Source organism: Epithele typhae (genome assembly GCF_022376455.1).
Source record: "Epithele typhae strain CBS 203.58 chromosome Unknown BXZ73scaffold_3, whole genome shotgun sequence".
Lineage (NCBI taxonomy): Eukaryota > Fungi > Basidiomycota > Agaricomycetes > Polyporales > Epitheliaceae > Epithele > Epithele typhae.
Genome location: NW_025954194.1, coordinates 15,850 through 36,339, shown reverse-complemented (window position 1 = coordinate 36,339; position 20,490 = coordinate 15,850). Strand labels below are relative to the sequence as shown.

Below are 20,490 nucleotides of genomic sequence, written 5' to 3'. Positions count from 1 at the left end.
CCCTCACGTCGACCCGCGATACCGAGGTCCATTCGGCGGCTAGAAATACACATGCAATACTACTTGGTTGTACAGACATCCCCGGGCGTTTACAACCTGCAGCACTTGACTTCATCCCCGTCCACCTGCTCCTTTACTCATACTCTTCGTGGTGACGGCGCTGTCCGTGATGACCATGGTGGCGGCGCTCCCCGTCATCGTTGTCACCGCGGTCGCGCATGGAAAGACCCTCCATGCCGTACGTCTGTTGTTGGCCAGACTCGCCACCGCGATATTCGCCTGGTTGTTCATATGACGGCGCGTAGCCCTCCTGTCCGCCGTACTCCGGCCTCTCCTCGCGACGGCCGTACTCGTCTCCACTGGCACCACGGCCGTATTCATCCCCGCCGCCGAACCGACGAGGAGGCTCTTCGCTGTAACCTTCTTGGCGACCGCCGTACTCTCCATGGGAAGGGCCACCGCCATACTCGCCGCCGGCGTACTCATCACGAGGAGGACCTCCACCGTATTTCTCGCGGGAGCCCCCGCCGTATCCTGCATGAGGACCACCGTACTCCTCGCGCCTCTCTTCACCGTACTCCTCGCGCCGCTCTCCACCGCCGTAGCCACCATGGTGAGGGCGTTCCTCCTTGCGGTGCGAGGGGCGCGAGTACGAATCTTCATCGTCGTGCTGACGCTCGCCTCTGTGCCCTCCACCGTATGACTCGGACTGCCCGTAAGAAGAGCGCTCCTCTTGACGACCGAATTCTTGCCGGCGCCCGTACTCCTCGCCACCGCCGCCGTAACCACCAGATGGACGGCCGTAGGACGGCTCTTCTGTGCGACGACTATATCCAGACTCTTCGGATTGGCCGTACTCTGAGCGGCGAGATTGAGCCTGCTCGTGTGAATCACCTGGTACGAATCGATTAGGAGACGCACTACAGCATAGGCCTGAACTAGCTCACCACCATACGATGATTGAATGTTCCCGCCGTACGAAGACTGGTTGGGGCGACCATAGCTTTGGGTCTGGGAGCCGTGGGCACCGCCATACGTTTGGTTGGAGCTCGTCATATCGTCATCGGAGCCCTCGCGCTTGTTCTTGCCCTCCCGCACGCTCTCCTAGAGATACCGAACGGGATGAGTTCATAGTAGGAATACGAGAATGCGGGATTGCGCACTTTCGTTAACTTCTCTATGATCGTATCGCGATCCTCAAGACCGTTGACCCAGTTCTCCATGCACTGGAACATCTCTTGATGAATGCGAGACCTTCCGGTAGCATACCAAGGATGATGGAATGCCTCGAGAATCTCGTTAATGACCCGGTCGGCATTGTCGTCGTTGAACCAAGCCTGGGAACTAGTAAGGTGACTGGATTGCCAATACCACGGATAGAGCCGTACCTGGACGAGAAGCTTGACGGTATGTTCTACGACCACCTGCGCGATCTTGCCAGCAGGCTCGTTGAGGATGAGAGCGAAGTGGTCCTAGGTTTTGCGTTTCAGCTGAAAGGACGAGAGATGATGTTGAGTCCAATCACCTTGGAAAGCAAACTGTGGGAGGGGTCGGAAGCGTTTGGGTCGTCGAACACCTGAGAGCATATAAGATATAAATGCCGTGTACACAAAGGCTGACGTACCTCATACTGATCTTCGGTGTCGATCACTGCCTTACTACCTTCAGAGAGTACAGTCGTCACTTGCTTCAAAAGGGGCTGCAGAGAACGTTATCAACGGTCTATATACAATTTGTATGCTCATACCGACACATAGGGAGCGGCCACAGTGTAGACGACTGTAGCGGATTTTCAGTGGTAACAGACGCGAAACTGATCGACCAGGAACTTACAGGCATTCAGTGCGTTAGTGAGGTTTTCCATGAGCTCTGAGAGACCCGGAACCATCGCTATCTTCTTGATAATGTCCCTGTAGACATTATCACGCCACACCAAGAGCTTGTAAAGTTGTTCCTGGACCTCTGGAGGTGCCACGTTGTCCGGGTCAAAGTGGTAGGCCTTGGCTTTGGACTGCATATCGTCTGCTTCTCCCATCTGATCGTCACCGCCGCCTCCAATAGGGAGCTTCTTGAGGATGCCTTGCAAGTTCCCGAGAGGATTCTCGTCGTTCGCAGCCTGCCAACAACGTGGTTGTAAACACTCGCAGTAATCCCACAGGAACATGTTACATACATCATCCATCTTCTTGGAGAGATCCACGACACTGGCCTGGCTCAGGTGGCTGACAAATGAAGAATTAGAGCATAATTTAATGGAATGCCTATACAGGCTCACTCAGTAGCCTCCCCCATGAGAGAGTGTAAGAAGTCTGATAGTATGGATGAGACAGAACAAGGAAGTTGATACATGAGCACTAACCAGCGCTGCCAAACGTTCCCGTGACCAGAGGATGGGTTTCGCCGTTCGGCGTGTTAATGAGGACTGTTCACTAATCAGCGGGAAGGCCGTGCCGTGAACAACATGTAAATACCATTGTCGCCGACGTGGCAAAACACATCGTTGTAACCCATTTTGCGAAGCGCAAGTTCGCACCAGTTGCTGTGTGCGAGCAGGTCTTCTAAAGTGTGCAGACCTGTACCCATCAGGCGATATGCTTCCCAGAGCTCGTCGCTTTCGCGGCCGCGAGCGCGCCGGCCGTTTTCAATGCAGCCTCGGAAAACCCTCCGGATGAGCGCCGTGGAGGTGTCCCAGCCCCTGTTTTCGGTGGCCATGTAGTTCTGCATGAGGTTGTAAACAACGCGGGTCAGACCCCCCTGCATCATACACATACCTTCATGCCGTTTCGCTCGTCAATTTGGAGCTCTTCGTCTTCAACAGGAGGTCGAAGCTTTGGGTGGAATCGACGGGGATCGCCTTCCTTTGCGCCGTAACCCCTTGGGAAATTGGTCAGGGTTCGCAATAGAACTACTGGTTTTAAATCTCACTTGGGGTTATCGATGTGCTCCACGGGTAAGTAGACACCCAATCGCTCGGCAGTGACTTTGAACTCTTCAGTGGCGAAGCCGAATGTCTAGAGCAGGATTAAAATCTGGGTACAGGTTGTCGTACTTGGGACTAACCAGGAAGCCAAGGACTGATACGATGAGCACAAGAGTATCTGCAGAGAGTTTGCTCAGGCCGGCGATGTCCATGGCCTACATATACCTGTCAGGTGGTCGAGTACGCATGGGAACAAAAGAAGCCTACTTGCGAGTAATCGCGCAGCCAGTTGCCCTATCATATGCACTGTTAGACGTCGCCTGGTCGTTGTGCATGCAACAACTTGGCTTAAATGCGACTCACGAAATAGACACGCTTGACGTCCTCCCCAGTGAACTTGGCGCCCTCTCCGCCGCTAGCTGCTGCGCTCAAGACCGACGCCGCCATGCCGAGGAAGCCGCCTCCGCCTCCGCCGCTGCTGACATGACCAAGATTCTTTGCGAGCTCCGCCAGGATATTCTCAATGTCACCATGCCGGAAAGCCTTGCCTGTGAGTGGTGGTGGTGGTCAGGTTCAGGAACCATGAGAACGCCGATCTACTACGCTGGGCGAAAGGCGCTTGTCGAGACACGTACCGTTGAGATACGCGAAGTCCGGGATATCACCGGCACCGAACGCGTAGGTCTCGGCAGGGAGGAGAACGAGTACAACGGTGAGTATGAGGAGGGTGATGGTGAATGAGTGCATGGATGTCTTTGGCAGGCCAAGGTGTCGAGGTCGAGCTTATAGCGGCAACGCCGATGCCAAGACATCTTGATAGTGACATCATCCATCGGTTCCTTCGAGGCGCCCTGCCCTCGCCTTGGAGGACAAAGACACTAGCAAGTGTGGTATGTAAGCTATGGGTAATGTACAGGCGTGCATGGTGCGACTAGCAGGGCAAACAACAAAACATATTCGAAAACAGTCCGAGATCCTAGCACAATCCACCCCCAGCGCGTCATGCAAGCTTCACCTTCTTCGCTGGTTGAGGCTTGCCTAGCTCCGCTCCTTTCCGCTTTCCATTCCCGTTGCCCCGGATACCCGACAGAAGCTCTCTGCACCGGTTCTGCATCTGGACTGCCATGGCACCGACCTCCGACTCCGTGCCGTTGAATGTGATAGCGTTCTCGACCATAAGGTCCAAGTCGGCCTCGACCGCCTCCACGGATCCGTACCGGTCTTGGTTCAGCTTTGTCTGGATGGTCCGAAGATCTCGCGCATCCTTGCGCGGGATGATATCGAAATACGTCGGGATCCCCAAAGCTTCAGGGTCGACAGGCTCGCGGAAGACCCATGATCTAGACAAAAACGATCGGCATGAGAGACAAGGGAACAAGAAACGCGACATACACAGGCTCGCTGACGATTTGTTTGAGAATTCCTTGCAGGCTACGTTTCTCCTGGTACGAGAGCTTCCTCTCCGTAGCCTTGGGCCACTCCTTCTTCCACACTTTCTCCAATGCATCCACACATTGCACCGGATATGTCATGGGAGGATTGAACTGGCGACAGTTGCCGAACACGAGCCCGACGTCCCTCGCAAATTCCTCCATTGTCGCGTACTTGCCCTCATTGATCTTCGTGTTCATCGTGCCGAAGTCCATTGGCTCCTTGATCTCCTGGTAGTAACTGTGTGTAAGAAGTTAGTTCGAAGAACTAGACACAGTGAGCTGTGAGACTTGCGTTGGACACCCGTCTCGTTCTGGATCGACAGGTTGCATAAAGATCGGAGATTCCGGCTGCTTGCTCAGAGCGCGAAGGATTTCTCTGCATTTCTTCTCGTTGAAAGGGGTCGTTCCAGAGGCTGTCTTCTTAATCTTCCCATTGATGGGAGTGGCGGGACGAGACACCTCCTTCTCCTTGCCTTTGGCGACAACTCGTGTGGGTGTGGCTGCGGGAGGCTCCTGGACAGGTGGCGAGACCTTGGGCAACGGCTTCGGCGACGGCTTGGAGGGCTTCTCCTTGACCTTTGCAACACCATTCCGAGCAGTGGCGGACACGTCGGTGTGCTTTTGCGCAGGCGTGACGACGGGAGCTGGCGCGGGAGTCGTGGAAGGACCGGCACTGCCACGCTCCTTCTTCGCTGGAGTAGCGAGCGCAAGGATCTCGTCTTCCGTCCTGTCCGCCTTCCGCTTCCCAATGACAATCTTCGGACCCTGTCGCTCCTTCCCCTTCTCTGCAGCCGGCGGCGCGGCGGGCTTCTTCTTGTTGCGCTGCTCCTCGATAGCGATGACCTCTTCAAGAAGATCTGCAGAACCGTCGTCGAAGTCGTCGAACGCTAGGGGTCGTCGAGATGCTGGCGCAGCAACAGGGACAGGTGGAGGAACTTCAGACAGCTTGGGTTCTTTGGGCTTCTTCGCCTTGGGCTTAGGAGTAGCTTTGAAACTTCCCGCGGAACCATTAGGAGCTGTCGATGCAGCGGAAGAACCACTGCCGATCTTCAGCTTGATGGTAGGTACACTTGGCGAGCCACCCGCGGGAGTAGATGAAGCAGAGACCTTGGAGAGTTGTGTGACAGCTGGAACTTGAATTGCGGGTGTCGCACGGGGAGCTACGGATACCTGGGCCTGTGCAGCTGCTTCCTTGTGATTGGCGACCTCCAGTGTCTTGCTGATCCTGGCCCACACTACGAACGAGACATCAGAGGAGAGGGCCAAAGAGAAACCTTGGACTCGTACCCTTATCGAAGAACGACTCCAATCCTGTTGCCTCGTTATGCACATAACTCCCAGCCATGTTGTACGTCTTGGCATTGTTGATGACGAGCTTGAAATCGGCCTCGAACGCGAAGCGATCGTGGTATTTACCCTGCTCCAGCTTCGCGCTCATGGTGCTCAGGTCCATAGGGGATTTGATAATGTCGAAGTAGCTGGTAAACGCACATTAACTACAAATCCTTGTTCAATTACGAGTCTCAAACGCACTTGGGTGCCTTGTCCCTGACGGGATCAACGGGCTGGAGGAACACTGCCGCCTTCTTGTGGGTCTGAAGCTTCTTCAGAGCGTTTCTGCATCCACGCAAGTCATTGATACTCATGCCACTCGACTGCGCTTTCGGGACCGCCTTCGAGACCGGCTTCGCCACCTTCTCGGACCTTTTCTCGGCCTTCTCGACCTTCGCGGGGACCTTCGGCACGGGAAACTCGCCGCCGCGTCGACTGATCGAGGGCGCCAAAGCGGTGGGGGAGGATACATCCACCTTGGAAGCGCTCGGGACGAGCTTCAACTTTGGTGGGAGGGTGAACGAGGACATAGGGCTCTTGGTGTTGACGTTTGGAGCTTTGGCAGGGCGTGGTAGCTTGGTAGCGAGCTTCACAACTGGGAGGGGCGGAGCGACTTCGGTGACTGGCGTAGGTGGGAGGTGGATGGTGACCTTCGGAGGTTGTTCCTCAGAACCACGAATGAGGATATCAGCCAGCTTGAGTAGACACCAGCGGACCTCGCAGTCCGTATCAGGGGCGCTGTGGAAACGTTAGTGTACGTTCACTAGACACCATGCAGGCACGAAAAGTGGGGCTTACAGAGCGATAGTCATCAAGAACTCTCGGATCACTTCATTCTTGCCGACCTCCCTGTCCTTACGCAAGACCTTTATGAGAAGGTCGGTCTCACTCTTCTTGTTCTCCTTGACTTTCTCTCCGCCGTTACCGTCCTCCTCGATCATGAGGGCGTCCGTCTCCTTCGGCGTCTTCATTTCACCCATACTGACCAAGAGAGCCAGACTTTGAACGGCGCTACGGGCGACATGTCGACGGACAACACGAGACGAGTCATGTGCCATGACAGCGAGAATGTAACGCATATTCTTGAGAGCGTACCACTTGCCGAGGAAGAGATAGTCGAATGCAACAACGCGGACTTGAACGTAGTTGCCCTCACTGTCTCGGTATTAGTCGAGATGTTTCATATAGAGAGCCACAAACTCACCGAGTTAGTGGGAAGAATGGTCGAGGATCATGAGGTACAAGGTTCGCCAGGCTGAGAAGGATGTGGAACTGCACAAACTATGAGATCTTGGGTGGAATGTTAAGTTGATGCGAGTACACCTACCTCGATCACTGCGACAGTGACGACATTGTGGAATGTAGGAATCAAGCGGTCCATGCTACGGTATCTGTCTACCTCTGCAATAGCTTTCTTCAGCAGATCATCGTCCTCTTCGTTTGGGTGAGGAGCAGAGTCGTTGGAGATAAACTCCCCTCGCTCGGGCAACAGAGTGGAGACCAAAGAGCATCCCAGTGCTGAGATGATGCTACAGATGTAGAACGCGTCAGCGTACTGCGCATCCGATCAGCGTGTTTTTGAGAGCGTTAGAGGGCCATTCCACCCACGGGATTGAGTGTGTTATCATTGAACCGCAACTGATCGGTCAGGAAGCGTCGGATGACTGTAGGGGTCTTCCCATTGTCGAAGCGCACTCTCGATATTGCAGTCAAGATGGCCTTGAACACCGTCAGCTTGGTGATAAGATAACTGAAGAACACGTACCTTTCGAACAAAATACTCCGCAATGTCGGAGAAGTCGTTGGGACGAGGGACATAGGTGTGGTTAAACAGATCCGCATCGGATCCCTCTGGCTCGTAGCAGTACCGCAGGAACAGTTTGAAAAGATGGAATAGCCCGAGCCAGTCGAGCTTCGGGTGGGCGCACTGCAGTTGTGGATGAGATTTCGCGCGTAAGTCCGTGTACGAGAACACAGACCGTGACAAGAGCATTCGCAGCTTCACAACGTATTCGGAAGTAGTAGTTTGACACAAGGACGGTCTTCGTAAGCGTACTAGAAATGATCGGATTGGGCGTTTTGGAGAGCACCAAGATCGCCTGTGGACTCTTTAGTACATGGGTATTAAAGATATGGGAGGTGGATGCTTGCCTCGTATTGCGCAACGACATCCCTGTCGCGTTGTAGTTGGGAAACCCACATGTAATCCTTCTGGTCAAAGGCAATGGCGGCGATCCACTCGAAATCAGCGTCTATGCGGATCCACTCATACGTTTGTCCCGCCATATTCTGTTCATCTTCCTCTGTCCAGTCAGCGACCTTCCAATTCTCACGTTCCTTCTCCTTTTCCCAGATTTCGAGACCGAAGCCCATGTCTACCATATCCATGGCTGCAGCCGCGTCCGCGTCGCCCTCGGCCGCCGCTTGTGCTGCAGCCTGACGAGCGAGGTACCGTTTGGTGTTGCGCCTGACACGCTTGTACTTCGTATTGAATGGTACTTCGTACCGCTTGAAGGGACTTCGGATGTCCAGAACGTGCTCGTAGGGTGTCCCATCGGCTTCATGAATGCGAATCGTCATTTGGCCCTGTAGAATGTGTAAGACTCAGAAAAGGACGTGAATTGCCATTGCTGACCTCGAAAAATTTGACCGGCTTGAGCATGGTCTTGAGTATCTCGTTGTTGTCGAGAGTGGTGTAAGCCGGTGCGTCCTGGCGCATGGTGATCTCTACCGCCATCTTCTTGCGATTAAACGAGGCGGAGAAGCCAAAGGTAGGACATCCACTACCGTAAATCCACTGCTCTGCGAAGGAGCGAGGATCAATGCCGCTGACTTTCCTGCACATCCGTAAAAACGAATGTGTAGAGATGAGATTGTTCGCCATCTCGCCGCTGATGGCGGACAGGAAGAGCTTGGGGAGAACACGAGAAAGGCCGAGTGAGGTCCCGGATTTGCCAAGTCGCCGGTCGAGGATGTGGAGGACAAGAGGAGCCTTGAGGTTCATAAACGAGGTGTTGACCGGATCCGGAGGATCTAACGACTGAGGCTGGCAAATTGGGGGCATTGAACCGGTATCCAACTCAATGACACGCTCCATGTCCTTCTTCAGCCGGAACCTGTACTCGTTCATCCCGAGGAGCTTGCGCATGTAGAGACCGGTGATATAGAGACCAAGGCCATTTACCAACCATGTGTCCGACCACATCTTCTGTTGGATGTTGATGCCGATCCATTGAGATGCGAGGCCATGGCTGAGACTGTGTCTGGTCTCGTATACTGGGTCGATGGCGTCGTCGCCGTGGAGGAGGTCGACAGAGCACAGGGAAAGCGTAGCTGCGTCGAATCGTTGTGTGGGCATTTCCTCCACGAAGATAAGCTTGTGAGAGCCGAAAGGATACGAGCCGAACTCGTTGACGTAGAAGCACATCGCGGACCGCATGAAGGCGACTGAACTCATCAGGAACGATTCGTGGCCGGGCAAGCAGAACGCGTGCATCATCGGCTGGATAGTGCCAGACACATCTTCGGCGGAACTGAGATCGGCAGGGATTGTGTGGATGTAGAAAGGACCAGCTGCCCAAGCGATGTGCTGCACGGACGTCTGGCTCAGTTGCGAAAAGACGAAGATGGTCTTGCTCGAGTTAAACGGATGTGCCACCTGTAACACAGCTGAAGCTTCACAATAACTGGTCGAGAACATAGGACGCACCTGTTCGATCAATTCTCCACTGCAGACAACCACTGTCGGATACTCGCTCTCGTCCCCTTCCTCTTCATCGTCTGACACCGTGTCAGCCTGCTCCAGGGAACGAGGAACCGTGAACTCGAAATCCCAGGTGCACTTCTCCCACAGGTTGTCGATACAGGGAACCCAACATCGTGCGGTGTCCGGAGAGGATGGAGTAGTGAAGACGTGCGGCACTCGCTGAAAGTGGGTCAGACGTCGCCCTTCAATTCGTCTCTGAAGTACATTACCGTAGGATAAGAGTCTGACGGGACCACAAACTGCACGCCGTCAGCAGGGTTCCTGATGCTATAAGTGACGTTCACCAATATTGGGGTGAACTCTGGGAGGGACGCAGCGTTTTGGGCTGGATGGCCGGGGGTCTGAGGCTCGGGTGTGGCAGCTAGAGGGCCATGTGAGGTATGGAAAATCTGAATACAACGTGCTCCTACCTTCGCTGATAATCCCAGGTATTGTTCTGTGCCCAGACTGCCTCAAAGATATCTCTTGAGGGATGGCGATGGACAGCTCTCCCTCGTCCCCTTCTTGAAGTGCTGAGTAAAGCTTCCGCTTGAGCTCGGGGTGACAGTGAATATCTTGAGCGTTCGAGACGCTGAGAGACGTGATGGGATCGACGTGGACGAAATCCGCGGAATGGGAGCCGACCGTCACGCTATGGATGACTGCACTCGCCATATGTTATCCCTCGGAAATGGGCCACAATCGAATCTCGTGAGACTTACCACATTGACGAGCGTGAAGATGGATGGTCTTGAGATCCTTTGTCGTTGGGACGACGGTGATTTCCGTGTATCCCTAAGAAACAGATATGTATGGCGACAAGTCGCGTGCAAGATGAGTGCTTACCCAAAGGCTACCGCTGAAGTCCACTTCTAGAACAACTTTTTGGTGGCTAGTAGAAACGTCACGAAGTGTCAGCACGGCAGCCGAAGGGGTTTCCGGAGGAAAAGACACGTATATGGAAAAGCCTCTACGAATATGCTCTCTTTGCATAGGTCGGAGCTCCTGAGGGAAGAACTATCGGCCTCGCGCGTGTCCAGGGCCAGAAGGCGAGCCAAATAGAGATTCAGACAGAATCTGCGGAGAGAGAAGGGGAAGAGCAAGCAGGGAGGGAGGGAGGCTCAGGCTGGTCAAGAGAGACGACGACGGTGAAAGGGATCGACTTGTCCAACCCGAAAGAAGCAATTACGTAATCGAGACGACTGAGCGCATGGCGCACTGGGGTTCCCGATCAAGAGCCCGCAACTAATAGGGTTAAAGATCGATCCTCCGATCTACAGCACCGCGAAATTTCCTCGGCTCGCGTTGCGCTTGTTCGTCCTCTCCTTCCCTCACCATGCCTCCCAAATCCATTTTCCGCCAGCCCGGCGCGCAGCACTTTCAGGTTGTTCACCGCTCGCAGCGCGACCCCCTCATTCATGACCCAGAAGCCAGCAAGCAAGTGCTGAAGGCGGTAGTGAGAGGTAACCTCGCAAAGGTGAGTACTATCGAATATCGCTTGGAGCTAGTGGACGGCCTAACACATTTATACACAGGGAAAATCCAGAACAGAGCTCGAACAGCTCATTGCGCCCGCCGATCTTGTCCGCGACAGGCAAAGGCCAAACATAGGAGAAGCTGCCGCCTACGGAGTCTACTATGACGACACCGAATACGACTACATGCAACATCTCAAGCCGGTTGGAATGCAGGAGGATGGCGTCGACAGTATATGGCTTGAAGCACCGGAGACGAAATCGAAGGGAAAGGCGAAGGCGAAAGACGTCTCAAGTCTGCTCAGGCTTCCGGAAGACATCCTACCCTCCAAGACGGAGCTACCCAGGAACTATGAAGCTCAACAGAACATCCCTTCGTCTATCTCCGGCTTCCAGCCAGATATGGACCCCCATCTGCGACAGGCGTTGGAAGCTCTAGAGGACGACGCCTTCGTGGATGACGATCTGGAAGACGACTTCTTTGGAGAATTAGTCGCCGATGGTGAGCGCGGTGAGGATGACAACGTGCACTTTGAGTTCCGTGAAGATGTATGTGAAAATGATGTCGGAGGTGCGCAGAGCGGAAGGGCAGAGGAAGGGGAAGACGAGTCCTGGGAAGTTCGATTCGCCAAATTCAAGCAGGAGCGAAAAACATCGCATGACGGCACAGAAGGATCTGAGTTCGACGAGTACTCGGAAGGCGAAGACACAGTGGGCACACTTCCTGCAATGCCCGTTATGGGAGCAAAGAAGCGGCGACGCAAAGGAGTGTCGGATGCGTCGGGTTACAGCATGAGCAGCTCTTCCATGTGGAGAAACGAGCATCTCACTGTGCTGGACGAACGATTCGATCAGGTATGAATTGCGGGGCTGCTATATCTCATCTGCTGACTTTGAAAAGATCCAACGCCAGTACGACTCTTCAGATGAGGAGGAGGAACCTTCCCTGGACGACTTGGATGAAGCCCCCGACCTCATCGCTTCGCGCGCAGACTTTGAGTCCATGATGGACGAATTTCTGGACAACTATGAAGTGATAGCAGGGAAGATGCGCCCTACTCTCCCCGGCACTGCGACCGAGAAGCTTGATACCGTACGAAAGGCTCTCGGAGAAGCCAAGCTTCGTGACAATGATGAGAGCGACACCGAAGACGACGATATCCTCATGCCGTTGGATATCGACGAGAAGAAGGACCGGTGGGACTGCGAAACTATCTTGAGTGCGCATCGAATTCGCGCCGCCTTTCGAGTGATTTGACTCAATGCCTTGCCACAGCGACATATAGTAACCTCGAAAACCACCCGAGACTCATTCGGGCTCGCAACGACAAGCCGGTTCCTAGGATTCGTCTCGATCCAAAGACCGGCCTGCCGTCTGTCGACCAAGAGCGTTCCACAACTGTCAAAGTCCTTTCGGATTCGTCAGCTACTGACGAAGAAGATGCGAAACGTAGGCCTTGTCACCTACGCTGCCGATCATGTCTGACGTGTCTTTCCAGTGGCGCGTGTCACCATTACGCGGTCGAAGAATGAGACGGCTGAGGAGAAGAAATCACGGAAGCAAACCGTCAAGGCGGAACGCCAGGCTCGTCGCACAGACAAGAAAGCCACTAAGGAGCGCTTCTCCAAGGAGGTCAAACAACAAGCCCAGTCATTGACGCAGAAGGAGCAAGCCAAGTTGCGTAAACTATGATGTATGATTGCGTTGTTGTACGATCGGTCGTAACAAGCCAGTGGTTGGTAGAATATGCAGCCGAGGGTATAATGTACATGATATATGCGCGTGGGGGTAATGTGAACGAGAGGGTGATGCGTGAGGATATCGTAAATGCGAGTCCGTGGTTACCAATCCGGCCATAACTCTAGCAGGCTGTTGCCCTCATCCTCAGGGGTGTCATGCTGCTTCATCCAACGATCCGGAACCTGGCAGGACGGACGCTTGAATCATCTTGATCGTGCAAGCCGTGGAGGAGACTCACCAACGGGAAGTAGCGCTCCATCGCACTCAAGAAGCGTTGCCTGTACTGCTTGGGACCGATGATGGTTGGTTCACCTCTGTTAGCACCACCGAGGAAGGTCGAGTCCTTGACCCAACTCTCCAGCTTCTTGTCCCATGTATAAGTACGGATGTAGTCTATTAAATTTGAATCAACACTTTTTAAAAGACTTAGTAACGGCTCATGATCACATACCCACGATGCCAACAACAAGCTCATTCTTGACGCCATCCACGCCAACAACCATGGAGTAGTCCATGACGTTGATATCGGCCAAGAACTTGCTGTCGTTGTACAGAGCCCCACGAAGAATTCGTTTAGAATGCTCCCTGAGATAGAAGGGCGTAAGATGTGCAGCTATGAAGCGGGCGTAAGCATGTTGGAGTCTTTAGAATGGTTGTTGATGGAGACGTACTCTGCACCAAGTTCTCATCCAGGAGAACTTCATTCTCCCGTCCGGTAGATTGCACATGTCGGTTGCGAGTGGAACCTTTCAAGTCGTAGATCTGCCATCAATCTGTTAGAATCATGTCTGAGGCCAATGGACGTTGCATAGACATACCTTGGAGAAGCGACGATCGTAGAAGAGATTCTCCATGACAAGCAAGTTCATCTGTGTTACTTTCGACTTGGCGCCGTTCTGGTGCTTCTGAGACTTTCGGAAGGTAATCTTGAAACACCCAAAGATCTTGGCGAGCAACGTGGGGCGCTATTGCGAACGTTAGTAAAGCAGGATAATGCAATATCGAATTCGAGCGACAGACATTGGCTACCACGGCAGATGACATATAGTCGAAGTACGCCGGTGCAAAGGTTTCCATTGCCTGAAGCTCGGCCCTAGAGAGCTCCTTGGCAATGAACCGATCGTCTAAACCTTCGTCAGTGGCTCCAGAAACGAATAGAATTCAAAAAACACACCGAGGGTCTTCAGGAAAGCGGACCCAGACTTGCCACCATTGGCATCGAATTTGACGCATCGCGCCAGGGATTCCACCAAGCTGCGTTCGCAATCGTACGTCCTTCTCAGAGCGTCGAACTGCTCTGGATACAGCACGGTGCAACTGATCGTCAATCCTCCGCTCTCAAATGCTGCAACGATCCTTCAGGTGAGAACTCATATGGGGAGTCGCACGACTCACATATCGCCCACGGAAGCTTCGACGACGGGACACGCAGCTCTTCTGTAGGATCGGCTGATTCGGTGCTGTCCACATTGACTACACCCCACGTCGAAGTTGACTCCGCAACAGACCAGTCGTCTGGCATGAAGGCTTCCCCGCCCAATTCACGCGCCATACGCTTTTCCGCTCGGGACTTGGAGAGCATATCTCGGTACTGTGGTGAACTTGGTTCGCACTTTAGTGACAGCCGCGAAGACAGCCAACATACGACTTACTTGAGGGCGAGCGCGATAATAGACGTGGGTTCGTCGGTACGGACGACCATGGACGAATCGCGGAAGATGTGCTCTGGGTCGGCCATGGGATCATCGAGGTCGGCATCAGCGCGGTTCCGAGGAGCCTGCTGTGGCCAAAGTCCGGAGAGCGCCTTGAGGATAGAAGGCCGTCCGGAAGATTCCATGTCCATGTCAGTCGGAGGAGGAGTCATGGGGATGGTGCTAGAGGCCATTGGCGAGAGCAGAGGGGAGTTCGTGACAGAAGGAGGACTCTCGATCTCTTGCGGAGGGACAGAGAACGCAGGCCCCTCGGATGTCCTCTCCGTATTCGGTGGCGATTCGGAAACAATATTCCCTTCGGTGTTTGCTTCGACCGTCGATTCGTCAGCGGGGTGTAGAACCACGTCCGGCGGGGGAGGTATCTCGGGAATTTTCTGCTGGGCCTTATCTGGACTCTGTTGCTCGAGGTTGTCGTCGTCTTCAGGCCCACCCTCATCGTCCGCTTCGCTCGAGTCCGAGCTCTCCGACTCGTCCTTGATGGCGTCCTTGATACTCTCGAGGACTTCCACCTTCGCACGAGCGGTCGCGACGGGACGTGCGCGCTTACCACGAATAACAGCAAACCGACGATTGGCTCGTTCACTATCCTTGCTCATGCGTTCAAAGTGCTTTGCGATGTTAGCCACCTTTGCGCCGTTGGCATTCGACGGTCGTCTGAATGCCGACTTGGTGCCGATGACGCTGGAGGGGCGAGCAGGGGCTTTCTCCTTGGGACCTAGACGCAGGTTGGGCTTCATCCGAACCTTCGAACCTGATGCAGGGCCTGCGGACTTGGGTGGTGGAGACGTGGACCTTTGCGCCTTGACGGTGGCATCTGCGTTCGCGCGAGAGAACGACGGCCGTTTGTCCGGTGACGTTCGCCGCGACACGTCGCGTGAGTCTGGGGCATTGCCAACGGGAACGCGGCTGCTACCAGGAAAGCCTGAGATGTGTTTCGTTTCGTCAAATATTTGGGAGCAATGTTCGCAGCGTAACTTGACTCAAAGTCCGACACGGATGATCGCTTGGTCAAAAACTGTTGTTGCTGCCGAGGCCTGTGGCGAACGCGAGAACGCGGGACGGGGGCAGCCGATTCTTGCTCGCTCTCGGAGACAGGGACAGCAGGATTGAACGCGTCCTTCGCCAGTTCTGCCACTCCAGAGGGGGGAAGGTAATCCTGATACTTCTTCACAAGTTCTGCGACACTTGGGTAGGCGTGAACCCTCCTCGGAAGACGAGACGCGGGACCTAAAGGGGGCTGTGAGCTTTCCCCCACGGGCGGGAGACCGGTCTAGAAGTAGTGTCAGCCAGTGGTCTGTGGAGATAAGTAACATGTACCCACAAGTGGAGGCGAGAATGCCTCGTCAGAAAGTACACCCTCGGGTTTTCCAGCACCGATTGTTGAGTCGCTCTCAGCATCTGACTTCGTTGTCCCTAAGATTTCTTCTGAGGCATCTATTGGGGGAAGCGCCCAGGAATCGGTGGCTGGTGAGGGCTGAACGGTGTCCTCAGCGGAAACCGACTTCTCCTCGATTGGAGGCATGATGGAGTCCGTGTCCTTGAATGTCTCCTCCGAGGGACCTGTCATGGACTCGGACTCAGAGGCTTCTGACGCAGATGATACCGACGCGAACGAATCTCCCGTGACGCGACGCATAGAAGGGATCATCGGAGCGTACTCCTCAGCCTCCGAGACGCTGGCAGGAGCGCCGAAGTCGAGCATATGGTTGAAGTCGCCGCGTCGAGGAAGCATCATACGGACCGAGTTGAAGGCCATACTGCGCCGACTTCCTATCTTCTCGTTTGACTGAGACAGGCGGACCTTCGGAAGACGATCGAAATCCTGCTGCCACGCAACAATACGATCCTGCCGGTACGCACGGACTTGATTGAGAGCTAGGGTGTCGGTTGGAGGGGAATCCCGGTAGACCTGATCGATGAGCTTCGCGACGTCTTCACGCTCCCATTCGGCCTTGCTGACAAGTGCTGTGATGTGCGAATTGACCAAAGCATCTGCTTCCTCGTCTCCCGTTGCCGCATCGAGCATAATTAAGCGCAAATCGTCGATGAGACCGCTGTACCAGGTGTTGTTGCGGTGGTGGAGTCGTTGATAATCGGCGTTCTTGATCTCGAGCTGCGTCTCCGGTCGGACGCGCACACGCATAGCAGGGTAGACCACCTCGTGGAGGATGATCGGGTCGGCGACGAACCGGACGGTCATGCCCTTGATCGCGAAATACCGGACATGATGCTGGTAGATGTTGTGTTGGCAGCCGGCACCCTGAACCAACTGGACGTCTGCGGGGTAGAAATGAAGTTCCAGAAATTTGGCGAACGAGTAGCGCTGCATTTCCTGAGAGACCGGTATGAAAGGGGTGGCAGAGCCGCAGACTCGACATGCACTCCAGGTGATGATGGTGTCCGGCGAAGAGGCCCAGCTATTGTGATCAATGATCTGGCCATCCCATTGCTCCACCGCGACGATGATCCGAGTCTCGTTGTGAACGAAGATCTTGCAGTGCCGGGCAAGGGGGGAGTTGCAATGCTTGTTCTCGCAGATAGCCCTCGGGTCCAGGAAATGCCTGAGCGTGTCCATCACCAAGTTGTCGATGTACTGTCCGAGCGTGCAGTCGTTGTCGCCGTAGAATGTCATGTATTGGAGCTTTGGTGGAACGCAGGGGCGATGTGATGCGAGTTCATCGACAGGGAGTGTGAGCTCCCACAGACTGATACACTGGTACTTCTCCACCTGGAAGTCGTCGGCGTTCTTCCGTAGATACCACTCCCAAATGCGTCGTTGTTCGGAATGTTGCCACTTCACATCTCGATACCGACTCTCGAGCGTGATATCGGTCACGGTCTTGAGCTTAAGGGGACGTTCCAATGGTGTGGGAAGAGGCGAAGCCGTCATTGCCGGCCCAAAACTCGGGGATGCGGTAGGGGCGAGGTCGAAGTAACCTAGGCGCTCGTCCAACTTTGGAGTGAAGGTGTCTTCAAGGGTTGGGGTCCTCGGGATCATGGGCAACGGGAGCGATTCAATTTGGGCGGCAATATCGTTAGGATCCGGCGGCGTGCCAACGGTGACTTGAATAGTCGTCGACGTTTCCTCCAGATTGTGACATATGCTGCCTCGCTCTTCGCGACGGATCACCTCATCTTCCCACTCCCGCTTCACATGCATCAGCTCGTCGTCTAACTGCTTCATTCGGCGGAGGGGATGGGGCGGAGGGAACCTCAGCGTGGCTGATACAGAGATAAAGGTCTTCCTGTATGGTTCCAGGGACTCCTGTATGCGCCTCGATAGGCGAACCTGCTCCGCCTCTTCTTCCGGGAGGTCCTCGATGGGATGGTCCTTCGGAACGTGAACAGGATGCTCAGCGAGTAGCGCCGTTGAGAACGCTGTCGAGAAACCGGCCCCAGCAATCGGTGTGGTAACATCGGTGAGGTGTGACGAGGGGGTCGCGTCGGTGGTGAGTGGAGGAAGAGTGATAACGGAGTCTTTCCACAGGTGCGTCTCGAGCTTCAGGTTGCGGACGATGAAAGCGAGGAAACGTGTGACCTTCTTGACGCGCCGCAGGACATCGATGTCTCCGCCTCGCAGGAGGATGGTGCATCCCATTTCGCTATTGCAGCCCTCAAACCGCATATAGGTCTTACGTCGTCCTGGGATGAGCGGGTGATCGAATGTTTGGAGGCGAAAGCGAGAGCAGTGGCCAAGACGAGGCTCAAGGGCCAATTTGTCCATGGATGAAAAGACGTCGCCTTGAGTCATCCGCGCGACAAACTGGACGGCCGATGGCTTGACGGCCCGCGCAACGGCAATGTGATGCTTTGCTAAGGCGTCAAGGGCGAGCCTGGAAACCGACTTCTCCGCGAGGATGACATGAGGTCGTAGAGCTGCGATCCGGGTTGCCAAGTTTCCCAGGTACTCCTTCTCCTGCCGGAAGATTTGACCAAAATGCATGTACTGTCCCTCCACGCGATGGAACTCAAGAGGAAATGTGACGAGCATGACACGAGGGTTTCGTAGGTTTCGAACCATCTGCTTGTGTGCGACATTCTTCGTGATAACCGCCCCATCGACGTATTCGGAGTCCTTGGGGGCGCCGCCAGGTATCTTCTTGATCTTGACGTAGCGCCGTACGTCCATGTCGGCACCTTGGCGGTGAGGGTGAGCTGTGAAGGTGAGCTCCCGTGCAATTCTCAGGGCGAGTTTGAGCAGCGTGTCCTCCCATTCACGCATGTTCGGAATGTTCTCCGCAGTGAGCATCTGGCGAAGCATTATGCGAAGGTGGAACATGGATATCAAATTGAGCTCTTGGGCGTAGCTGTCGGGGAAAAGTCAATGGTGTTTGAACTAGGGCGAAAACATCTTGCTACGTACGCGGTGCTCTCTCTCCGGGTGCGCCAGCCAGGCTCTCCGAAGGCGGACGCGCCGAAGCTTTCTCCCAGACGGCTTTGTACGCGACTGCGGATAAACGGTGGCGCAGTGTCGAACTCCAGGGAATTGAGGCGCGAGCGCATGACCCCTGGACTTTCGATAGCGTACGGCTGTTCGGGCGCGCTTACCGGAAACTGGACGGAGCTAGTCGAGTTGCCTTCCGACACTGGTACCATTACGGGGAAGTCAACGGGGGCTTTGGATTCGGCACCATGTGGTGTATTATCGTGTTGGAATTTGTCTGTAACGGGGGTGGGCTCCTTGTCATCCTCAGCCAGAGCTCTACGGAAGGGAACTGGGTTGTCGCGCAAGAATCTGGATGGTCCAAAACTATCCATAGGGGTGATTGGACGAGAACCAAACCCACTATCGTCGGAGTGAGCATATCGTCGCTTTGTTTCGGCTATAGAGAACAGATTGAAGGGCTCGTCTGGGCGCCCAAAAAGCTGAGAAGCCGCGAACGGAGAATGTGGATGAGCAAGTGTGAAAGAACGCTCTGAACCAAACTGGTGGGCTGCGAAGGGAGAGGAGATGGATGTGATTATGGATCGACGGTCGTCATCGTCATCATCTTCATCTCCTTTATGAAGCTTGTCCAAACAGAGATTGCAGACCCGGACCATGCCTTCTTGACCAAAGCGAGCGCCCTTGATGATATTGGATGCACATCGAGAGCAGAAGACCTGACCTGAGCAACAAATTAGTACGTGCCTACTACTTCTAGGAACGGAGAGAAGAGAGCTTGTTGGGAGAAGAAGCGCCTGATTGACGTCATACTACTCTACTCCCCTCCAGGTCTCTCTCCACAACTCCGCACACAAGCATCCAACATGAGAGAATTCGAACACGTACCGCAGATCCGACAATGATGTTTCCGCCTCCAGGTGGTGAAGACGGTTTTGCAGTCATAGCATTCTTTGCACAACTCGTCGTCCATCCAGTAATCACGAGACAGGCCTTCAGAATGAGATTTGACTGTGAGACATCAGGAGGCGACTGTGCACGCTAACAACACACCTTCTCCTCGTATTCGTCGTATCACCTTCGAGACCGAGGCAGACCGCCGCAGGCTCACATTAGTACGAATGCTCCGCGCGTCACTGTCTTGGATCGGGAAGCCGGGGATAGAGTAGCCATCGGGATTGTCCAGGGAGAACAGGCCACCACGAGAGGGTGGTCGATCATACTCGCCGGCATAAGAAGGGGTTTCCGAAATCACTGGAGTGAGAGACACAAGGGGAGGGGCAGGGTTGGAGGTGACGATGTTGAACGGGGTGTTGCGATCCGCTGCAGACTTATTTGATTGATTAGAGTTGGCGAACTGCAGCGAAGGACGGCGAAGTTCCGCGGGAGGCTTGTCTGGTGCGGTGGTAGGATGGACAGGAACAGCGGAGGGCCCTGCTACGGATAGAGGAGCAGACAGAGTGTTCTTCACCTTGGAGAAGAGGGAGGAGACAAGAGCATAGGACGACTGATCATGCTCGTCTTCTTCGGAGAACGGGTTGAATGATGTAAGGCTAGTAACATCGTCGACAATCTTGGTGCTGCTGCGAGAACGAGAAGATATCGCACTCTGCGGAGGCAGCGATGAAAGAGATTCCGTAGAGGACTCCATGGTGGTCGCAGGGGGTGTCAAGCTGTCATTGGAGGAGCGTAGCCATGAGGCGAGAAGATGAGCAAGAGCAGGGCCGGGAAGCGAGAGGGGAAACCGC

At 54.6% G+C, this 20,490-nt stretch overlaps 4 protein-coding genes across 4 annotated transcripts; 1 reads left to right on the top strand and 3 right to left on the bottom strand.

The window, feature by feature from the left end:
- Positions 1-133: 133 nt before the first annotated feature.
- On the bottom strand, positions 134-3,667 carry BXZ73DRAFT_86975 (Het-C-domain-containing protein; the record flags this gene model as incomplete). Its single annotated transcript, XM_048024367.1, has 18 exons — positions 134-894; positions 948-1,104; positions 1,164-1,337; positions 1,389-1,472; positions 1,526-1,576; positions 1,625-1,699; positions 1,748-1,779; positions 1,834-2,116; positions 2,174-2,222; positions 2,276-2,309; positions 2,360-2,422; positions 2,472-2,718; positions 2,772-2,874; positions 2,926-3,011; positions 3,061-3,135; positions 3,188-3,214; positions 3,284-3,468; positions 3,556-3,667. 18 exons carry the CDS (start codon positions 3,665-3,667, stop codon positions 134-136), a joined length of 2,598 nt encoding a protein of 865 aa, XP_047882348.1.
- Positions 3,668-3,920: 253 nt separating this feature from the next.
- On the bottom strand, positions 3,921-10,423 carry BXZ73DRAFT_39443 (uncharacterized protein; the record flags this gene model as incomplete). Its single annotated transcript, XM_048018378.1, has 18 exons — positions 3,921-4,260; positions 4,313-4,591; positions 4,625-5,588; positions 5,641-5,831; positions 5,887-6,423; positions 6,484-6,840; positions 6,890-6,957; positions 7,013-7,240; positions 7,294-7,404; positions 7,451-7,612; positions 7,665-7,793; positions 7,852-8,271; positions 8,321-9,343; positions 9,395-9,610; positions 9,661-9,812; positions 9,862-10,092; positions 10,153-10,225; positions 10,277-10,423. The coding sequence occupies 18 exons, from the start codon at positions 10,421-10,423 to the stop codon at positions 3,921-3,923; spliced, it is 5,628 nt and encodes a 1,875-aa protein (XP_047882347.1).
- A 343-nt stretch (positions 10,424-10,766) lies between these two features.
- BXZ73DRAFT_86973 (LTV-domain-containing protein) lies at positions 10,767-12,598 on the top strand (the record flags this gene model as incomplete). Its single annotated transcript, XM_048024366.1, has 5 exons — positions 10,767-10,907; positions 10,966-11,760; positions 11,807-12,125; positions 12,182-12,355; positions 12,405-12,598. 5 exons carry the CDS (start codon positions 10,767-10,769, stop codon positions 12,596-12,598), a joined length of 1,623 nt encoding a protein of 540 aa, XP_047882346.1.
- Positions 12,599-12,747: 149 nt separating this feature from the next.
- BXZ73DRAFT_86972 (uncharacterized protein) lies at positions 12,748-20,393 on the bottom strand (the record flags this gene model as incomplete). Its single annotated transcript, XM_048024365.1, has 15 exons — positions 12,748-12,828; positions 12,885-13,039; positions 13,098-13,259; positions 13,318-13,408; positions 13,465-13,611; positions 13,667-13,770; positions 13,821-13,991; positions 14,042-14,247; positions 14,299-15,280; positions 15,334-15,382; positions 15,419-15,628; positions 15,680-18,665; positions 18,722-19,466; positions 19,631-19,735; positions 19,796-20,393. 15 exons carry the CDS (start codon positions 20,391-20,393, stop codon positions 12,748-12,750), a joined length of 6,792 nt encoding a protein of 2,263 aa, XP_047882345.1.
- Between the last annotated feature and the right edge of the window lie 97 nt (positions 20,394-20,490).